The sequence below is a fragment of the Ixodes scapularis genome, unplaced genomic scaffold, assembly GCF_016920785.2.
Source record: "Ixodes scapularis isolate PalLabHiFi unplaced genomic scaffold, ASM1692078v2 PGA_scaffold2__306_contigs__length_199485367, whole genome shotgun sequence".
Lineage (NCBI taxonomy): Eukaryota > Metazoa > Arthropoda > Arachnida > Ixodida > Ixodidae > Ixodes > Ixodes scapularis.
The window spans coordinates 125920273-125929011 of NW_024609857.1; the positions used below are offsets into that span (position 1 = coordinate 125920273).

At 52.9% G+C, this 8739-nt stretch overlaps 1 protein-coding gene across 1 annotated transcript; it reads right to left on the minus strand.

The window, feature by feature from the left end:
- Positions 1-6754: 6754 nt before the first annotated feature.
- LOC120838158 lies at positions 6755-8206 on the minus strand. The gene is made up of 2 exons (XM_040207930.1): positions 8185-8206; positions 6755-8048 (listed from the first exon to the last, which is right to left on the minus strand). The coding sequence occupies exon 2, from the start codon at positions 7896-7898 to the stop codon at positions 6984-6986; it is 915 nt and encodes a 304-aa protein (XP_040063864.1). The 5' UTR covers positions 7899-8048; positions 8185-8206; the 3' UTR covers positions 6755-6983.
- Between the last annotated feature and the right edge of the window lie 533 nt (positions 8207-8739).

Sequence of the window (8739 nt, forward strand, 5' to 3'; positions counted from 1 at the left end):
GTTTCACTCAAAAACTTGTGTCCCTCAGAGACCAGCTTCCTCTGCGACTCGTGTAACTTGTACTGCAATGCCTTTGTACCAAAACATTGCTACCTAGTGTTTGTTCCTTGGCATTTGCTGCCATCTCCTCGCATTGGGCACTACCAGACAAGTGTGAAGGCCAAATGGATCACGAAAGTGCTTGAAGCTGGCCTAAGATGTTACAGAAGAATGTCCTACTCTCAGAGTGAGAGCCGATATTTCACCAAGAAACATTTCACTGCCTGCACAAGGCAAGTCTCTCAGCTTACCGGCCCCCCCCAAAAAAAAAAAAAAAAAAAAACAATCCTGGCTACGTGCCTGGCAGGATTGCTTCACGGTGACACAAGGTAATGCAACGAGTGAGGTAGAGAGGTCAACCATTGATATAATATTGCCGCGCGCAAGGCTGAGTAAGCAACGCTCGGTCACGGTCCTCCAGAAAGTTCCCGTTTATTCATGTACCGCACGTAACTTCTATCATTTATCCCTGCTTTTGTTTTCTAGAAAGTGCGTGTTCATTCTCGCCCCGATCACGCGACGCTCGAACCGCTTTCGCCGAATCTTCGAGATAGCGGCGCACTCTAGATAAGAGGCCGCCCGCGACCTTGTCGAGTCAGTCTCGCCTTAGCGCTCGATTCTGCTGACACGCCGACTTCGACGCCCGCGACGCTCTGCTTTCTTCTGTTTCCTTCTTTATTTTTTTGGCACAAGTTCGCCACATTAAACGTTTATTTCTTTCTGTTTATTTCCTGTTTTTTTGTTTGGTCACCACCCGTGACATTTGGTGGAGGTGCTGGGTACCGCATGCCCCTGCCGCGTACCCCTCCGAGGGCCCACAGTGCAAGTCCGACGCCTAGCCCACGAAGAACCGACGAAAGCACTTCCGAGATCCGGTTCAGTCGTCGCACCCAAGGTCTACACCCGGAATTCGGACCTCTACCGCCCAAGACTAAGCAGCCAACGAGGCCAACGATGGACAGCCAGTCGTCCCAGAACCCGCCCACCGCCAGCGTCGTATACCTGCCCGTCGCACCCAAAACTCCGACGCCTTTCCACCGAGACACCCACGAGGACATCGAGGACTGGCTGCAACATTATGAACGTGTGGCCCGACATAACGGGTGGTCAGCTGAGCACTGCTTGCAGAACCTTTACTTCTCGCTGGAAGGTACTGCAAGGTACTGGCTGGAGAACCACGAGGCTTCTTTAACCTCGTGGGAGGTGTGCAAGCAAGAGCTAGTGAAGACGTTTACCAGCCAACACCGACGCGAGAGGGCCGAAGACATCCTTCGAACAAGGACCCAAGGTCTGAATGAAAGCATCACCAGCTTCGTTGAGGATGTTCTTCGCCTGAGCGCCCGCGCCGATCCTCAGGCTACAGAGGAGAAGAAGCTGCGACACCTGATGAGGGGTGTCAAAAGCGAGATATTCGGAGGTCTTATTCGCAATCCTCCGACAACTGTCGACGGGTTCGTCACGGAGGCGACGAATATGGAGCGTGCGCTACTAGAACGCGCCAGACACTACGAGCGGCACCCTGGCGTGACTACTCTGGCGACATCCGGATACGACCTTGGTACCGACCTCCCAGGCATCCGTGACATCATCCGAGAAGTCGTCCGGGAAGAAATCCGCAAGATGCTCCCCGCTACGGATCGCTCGTCCTCCCTGTCGCTCGCCGAGGTCGTCCGAGAGGAAGTCCACCGAGCCTTCCAACCTGAGATTCCGATCAAAACGACGACGCCAGAGGAGCCTACTTTGAGCTACGCCGCCATGGCCCGAAGATCGCCGCAAGCTAACCGCCAGACCACGGCGCCACCCCGACGAGACCCTCCGATGCCACAGTATCCTCGACGCCAGGAAGGACAAGTCCACGACGTTCGCCCGGAGCAACCCTCGTCGAGGAAGACCGACGTGTGGCGAACGGCCGACCGACGCCCGCTCTGCTACCACTGCGGGGAAGCCGACCATGTGTACCGCCGATGCCCGTACCGACGACTCGGGCTGCGCGGATTCCACCCAAACGACCCGCGCCCCCGGTGTGGTGAACGCCCTCGGGAGATCGACGAGTACCTGCGACGACCCCAGTCCCCCGAGCCTGCGTCCCGCCGAGAGTTCCGGTCGCCATCGCCACGACGTCCAGCTTCGCCGATGCACCGACCCCGACGTGAAAGCCTGTCGCCCCTCGCTCCTCGCCGGGGAAACTAGGCGCGGCAACCCCTGGAGGTGGAGTTGCCGAAGACGACCGACGTAAAGAGCCTCCAAGAACGCCGGAGCGCTCCCACTCTCCCGACGCCACGCATCGCTACGACGCCCCTGCAACGGTGTCCAACAACCTAAACGTCGTCATCGACGGTCGCGACGCATCAGCACTCGTGGACACCGGAGCAGACTACTCAGTCTTGAGTGGGAGGCTCTCCCGCCGCCTTCGAAAAGTCATGACGCCGTGGGAAGGACTTCAAATACGAACCGCCGGAGGACATCTCATCACACCAGTCGGGAGATGCACTGCTCGCGTCGAGATCCACGGTGAAACGTGCCCTGTCAAGTTCGTCGTTCTGCAAGACTGTTCGAGGGACGTTATCCTCGGAATGGACTTTCTCTGCGAGTATGGCGCCGTCATCGACCTCGGAACAAACCGGCTGACGCTACGAAAACCTGCTCCACCAGCGGAGGAACCCGAAGCGACGTCACCCACGGTCCGAGTCCTCGCAAACCACGTAAACCTACCACCGCGGTCGAGTGTTTTCGTACTTGTCGGGATCGATGAAGCTTCCTGTGGCGAAGTTCTTCTCGAGGGAAGCCTCCAATTGCTCCTGGGAAGAGGCATAGGCGTCGCAAGGGGAGTGGCTGAACTTCAGGATGGGCGGACTGTGGCCCTCGTGACGAACTTCCGAAACGAAACGCAACACCTCACGAAAGGTGCAGCCGTGGGCCACGTCGAGAAACTCCGAAACCCCGCCGAAATCACTGCGATCACTAACGAATCCTTGCCGCCCCAGCAAGACAGTACGTCGCCAGTGCAGCTCGACATTGACCCTAAGCTTCCGGACCCTGAACGGCGTCAGCTGGTTAACCTCCTCGCCGAATACCGCGACTGCTTTGCGACGTCGTCGAAGGTGCGCCAGACCGCGGTTGCCAAGCACCGCATCGTTACTGAGGACGACGCGCGCCCTGTGCATCGATCGCCGTACAGAGTCTCCGCTAAGGAAAGGGAGGTGATCCATCAGCAAGTTCAAGAGATGCTGAATGACGACATAATCCAACCTTCAAGCAGTCCATGGGCCTCTCCAGTCGTGCTGGTTAAGAAGAAGGACGGAACTCTTCGGTTCTGCGTGGACTACCGGCAGCTCAACACGGTTACGAAGAAAGACGTCTACCCACTCCCCCGCATCGACGACACTCTAGACCGGCTGCGCCACTCTCGATACTTTTCATCGATGGACCTGAAGAGCGGCTACTGGCAAATCGAGGTCGACGAACGGGACCGAGAGAAGACAGCCTTCGTCACGCCGGATGGACTGTACGAGTTCAAGGTGATGCCCTTCGGACTATGCACAGCGCCAGCAACTTTCCAGCGTGTCAAGGACACCGTACTGGCAGGGCTGAAGTGGCAGAGTTGTCTCGTCTACCTTGACGACGTCGTAGTATTTTCAGCTGACTTCGACGAGCACTTGAGACGACTCCGAGCTGTTCTTCAAGCCATTCAGACCGCCGGACTCACACTCAAGCCGTCAAAGTGCCGGTTCGCCTATGACGAACTGAAGTTCCTTGGCCACATGGTTAGTAACGAAGGCGTCCGCCCAGACCCCGAGAAGACTCGCGCCGTCGCGGCATTTCCAGCGCCGACAGATAAGAAGGCCGTGCGAAGATTCCTTGGACTTTGTGCCTATTATCGACGCTTCGTTCGGGATTTCGCAAGGATTTCCGCACCACTTACGAATCTCACGAAGGACGCCAAGAAGTTCGAATGGGCCGAGGAGCAACAGCAGGCATTCGACGAACTGAAACGACGACTCCAGACTCCTCCTGTGCTTGGACATTTCGACCAGGATGCGGAAACAGAAATTCACACGGACGCAAGTAACGCGGGACTGGGCGCAGTACTAGTCCAAGTGCAAGAAGGCATCGAGCGAGTCATCGCCTACGCAAGTCGGACATTGTCCAAGGCGGAGAAAAATTACTCCACAACTGAGAAAGAATGCCTTGCGGTCGTCTGGGCAATAACGAAGTTTCGTCCGTACTTGTACGGCAGCCCGTTCCGTGTAGTCACGGACCACCACTCGCTCTGCTGGCTTGCGAAGCTGAAGGACCCGTCAGGACGCCTCGCTCGATGGAGTCTTCGACTACAAGAGTTCAACATGACAGTGGTCTATAAGTCAGGCCGCAAGCACAGCGACGCCGACTGCCTGTCCAGAGCCCCCGTCGAAACCCCTTCCGGCTGCAGCGACGACAATGACGACGAGTGCTTTCTAGGAGCAGTGAACACCGACGATATGGCACGACGGCAACGGGACGATCCTGAGCTGCGCGCATTAATCGAGCACCTGGAAGGGGGCAGGAGTACCGTGCCACGTGTCTTCTCACGAGTACTGCCGACCTTCGCCATCCGACAAGGTGTACTCTACAAAGAGAACTTCGGCAACAACAACACGCCTTGGTTGCTGGTAATCCCGAGTGACCTTCGAGAGGAGATCTTCCAAGCCTGCCACGACGACCCAACATCCGGACACCTCGGTTACAGCCGGACACTGGCCCGTATTCGTGAAAAGTATTACTGGCCGAAGCTCCCCAAGACCGTCCACCTATACACACGATCATGCCACGAGTGCCAGCGACGCAAGAAACCGCCGACGAGGCCGGCCGGACATCTGCAGCCCATTTCTCCTCCAACTACACCCTTCCAGCAGATCGGAATGGATCTACTTGGTCCTTTTCCGCCTTCGACGTCGGGGAACCGCTGGATCATCGTCGCCACAGATTATCTCACGCGGTACGCCGAAACGAAAGCTCTTCCTTCAGGGACTGCTGTGGAAGTCGCCAAGTTTTTCATCGAGTCCATCGTCCTCCGGCACGGCGCTCCCGAGGTTCTGATTACAGATCGCGGATCTTCGTTCATGGCCCAGCTGACGCAAGAGATCCTTCGTCTCAGTGGCACCGACCATCGTCGAACCACTGCACACCACCCGCAGACCAACGGACTGACCGAGCGACTCAACAAGACAATCGCCGATATGATCTCTATGTACGTCGACGTAGAGCACAAGACGTGGGACGAGGTGCTGCCCTACGTCACGTTCGCCTACAATACGGCGGTTCAAGAGACCACTGGATTCACCCCTTTCCAGCTGGTACATGGTCGGAAGGTAACGACCATGTTGGACGCCATGCTGCCCCATGAGCCATCTGACAACGAGAGCGACGACGCCCAGGCGGTTGCTCAACGCGCCGAAGAAGTTCGCCAGCTCGCCCGACTCCTTATTCAAGACCAGCAACGCGTCGACGCCGGCCGCTACAACCTTCGTCGCAGGGACGTCCACTTCCAGCCCGGAGATAGGGTGTGGGTATGGACGCCCATCCGTCGCCGCGGCCTCAGTGAGAAACTGCTGAAACGGTACTTTGGACCATACAAGGTACTTCGTCGCCTCGGCGAGCTGAACTACGAGGTGATGCCCGACGGAACACGAACATCGTCACGCCGCCCACCACGACCTGAGGTCGTCCACGTCGTGCGCCTGAAGCCGTACTACGCTCAATAAGACTGTGGACCTTTTGTGCTCCAAAAGACTCTTTGGGTTATCGTTCTTTTTTATTTTGATTTGTTTTACACTGCATCGGGGCGATGCACTTTTAAAGGGGGGAGTAATGCCGCGCGCAAGGCTGAGTAAGCAACGCTCGGTCACGGTCCTCCAGAAAGTTCCCGTTTATTCATGTACCGCACGTAACTTCTATCATTTATCCCTGCTTTTGTTTTCTAGGAAGTGCGTGTTCATTCTCGCCCCGATCACGCGACGCTCGAACCGCTTTCGCCGAATCTTCGAGATAGCGGCGCACTCTAGATAAGAGGCCGCCCGCGACCTTGTCGAGTCAGTCTCGCCCTAGCGCTCGATTCTGCTGACACGCCGACTTCGACGCCCGCGACGCTCTGCTTTCTTCTGTTTCCTTCTTTATTTTTTTGGCACAAGTTCGCCACATTAAACGTTTATTTCTTTCTGTTTATTTCCTGTTTTTTTGTTTGGTCACCACCCGTGACAATATCACTATGGTGATAATAAAACATGTTAACATAGACATGCAGGCCACACATAACAAAATATGGAGTCAATATGAAGCTCTGAAAGTGAAGTCTTGAAAGGCTACACCAACAAAGCAGCGTTTTGCAGAATCGCTTCAGGGTGACAGAAGCAAGTGCGATAAAGTACTAACAATTGTAGCAGGGATGATTCAATTCAATTCAGTGTTTATTTTCGCGTGCTTACAAACAGCTCACAGGCCTTGGCGGTAAAGCACGAAGCATAGAATACATATTTATCACAAATTGACATACTTCAAATTATACACATTTTAAAACTTTAAGCTATACTTTACATTAATAGACATGCAAACAGTTTTGGCAATTTTGCGGCAATCCAATACAAACAAGGGGCAATTTTGTGCAGGGGTTCAAAACTAAATTGTTCACAGTACACCACCTTCATACTGAAGACGTCATCTTGCAGAAAAACTCATGACATTCTTACCTTGATAGCAATGCTGCAGAACAGCCAAAAGACACACAGTTTTGGTTTAGCCTGTTATACTTTAAATTAATAAAAAATATATATATCCAAAAATGTCCCCAGGTGATGTAAATTAAACCTCAATTCTTTTGAGGAAAAAAAAAAGGTTTTATTTCTGATCTCGACTGAAAAGTGCGTGCTTACCTCTTAAGCTAACCAAAGCCCCGTCCCTTTATGAAAAGCTTAAAGAAACCTGCTGTCTGCGAGAACTGGTGGAGACAAATTGGTTAAGGCACATGCAATGGTAAGAATGTCATCTGCTAGTGGCACCATGTGCCAGGGCATCTTTTGAGATGCAATCTTGAGCAGCTTGATTCTTTGAATCACCCTCTCCACGTGAACCCTTGCTGCTGCTATGCGCTTTGTTGCAAGGGCTTCACCCTTTGAGAGCTGCTTTTTTGCATGTAGGAATGGGGGCCTCACCACAGCTATCAGCCTTGTTTCGCATGTGCTGTCAATGAGAAACCCCTTGTCCACCATTATGTGGTCTATTCCCGGCAAGAGCATATCTACCAAACCACTTTGGTCGAAGATAGCCTTGTCCGAGGCTCGACCTCCGTAACCACTACTGACGTAGGTGACTAAACCACCAGGTGAAACACCTACCATATATTTTATGGTGTGTCCCTTTTTGTAATGGGAGTATGTGCTGATGCGACACCTCAAACACTTCGGAGTGCCCACAGGAATTTCCGTGCAGTCGAGCACAACACGAACATGCGAAAACTTCTCAAAACAGACCGGCAAGTTATGCAGAACTTCATCCTTGGATGGCCAAGTTATGGCAGTCTTAAGAAATGCCGCAAGGACCCTTGTTGTCTTCCGTACAGTGGTGCTCACTGTGGTCGGACACACTCCAAAGATCTGAGACAGGAAGTCAAATGTTAGAGCATGTTTCAAGGCCATCATAGTCATGACTATTTTGTCTTTTGCTGACAGGTAAGCTCGTGTTGATGTGGGCGTCGTATCAGACACGAGCTTCTCTAGAACAGTGAGAAGCTCCATGTTGGGAAGGCCGGTAAAGGAACACACATTTTCCTTATTTACCACACGAGAAAAGTTCTCGCCAAAGTCCCCACTTGACACCTGTACACCCATGTCAAGGAGGACCACTGGCGACGCAACAGGCAGGGGCACTGTGCTGCTTTCACCATCCTCGGCCGACTCTGCCCTGTCTTCATGATCTTCAACCGACTCTGCGTTGTCGTCCACTTGATTGCAGGACTTCTCAGCTTCGCAGAGTGCAACCTGGAATAAAGTTTAGGCATATTTATACACACTTTCTGAGTCACAGATGTTAAGGTGTGCACATCAACCTGAACTTTTTATGAGAAACTGAATTGATAGGAAAGTAAAATAAAGACTGTGCGAGACATGCATTTACCTTGGCTAACAGAGGCTCTACTGCTGCTCTTTATCGCGTCGCTTCTGGCGGCCTTCGCTCACTTCCCGCAACCTCTTCCTCTTCTCCTTGTTTTCAGTTGAAAGAACAGGGAGGTTCTGGGAGGGTACCACTCCTCTCTTAAGACGGCGTCTTTGAGTTGCATGTCCTGGAGGAAATAAAGAACGATATGATAATCACATAATGGGGACTGAAGTAGTTTGAAGAGTGACTCATTTCAGAAAGCAAACAAAACATTTTGGCCTTCTGATTCGAAACTTTACTCTAAAATGAGCAAATTCCAGAAAATGAAATTAAGCCCATTTTTGCTGGGACTCTGAGTAGGTGTGTATCGCTTGCAAAAGCAATCAAACTGAAATCGGTCATTTTAGGAGAGAAAAACTACTGCACGCGCATTGTGAGGGTACAGGGCTCAAAAGTAATCAGAACTAAGAGCAGAAGAGAAACCTCCGTTTCACTTCTGGCAAATTTGGATCAGTTAGAAGAAAAGCTCTTCAGATTAAAGAAGTGCACTGCTAATTGTGCCGGAATAATCTC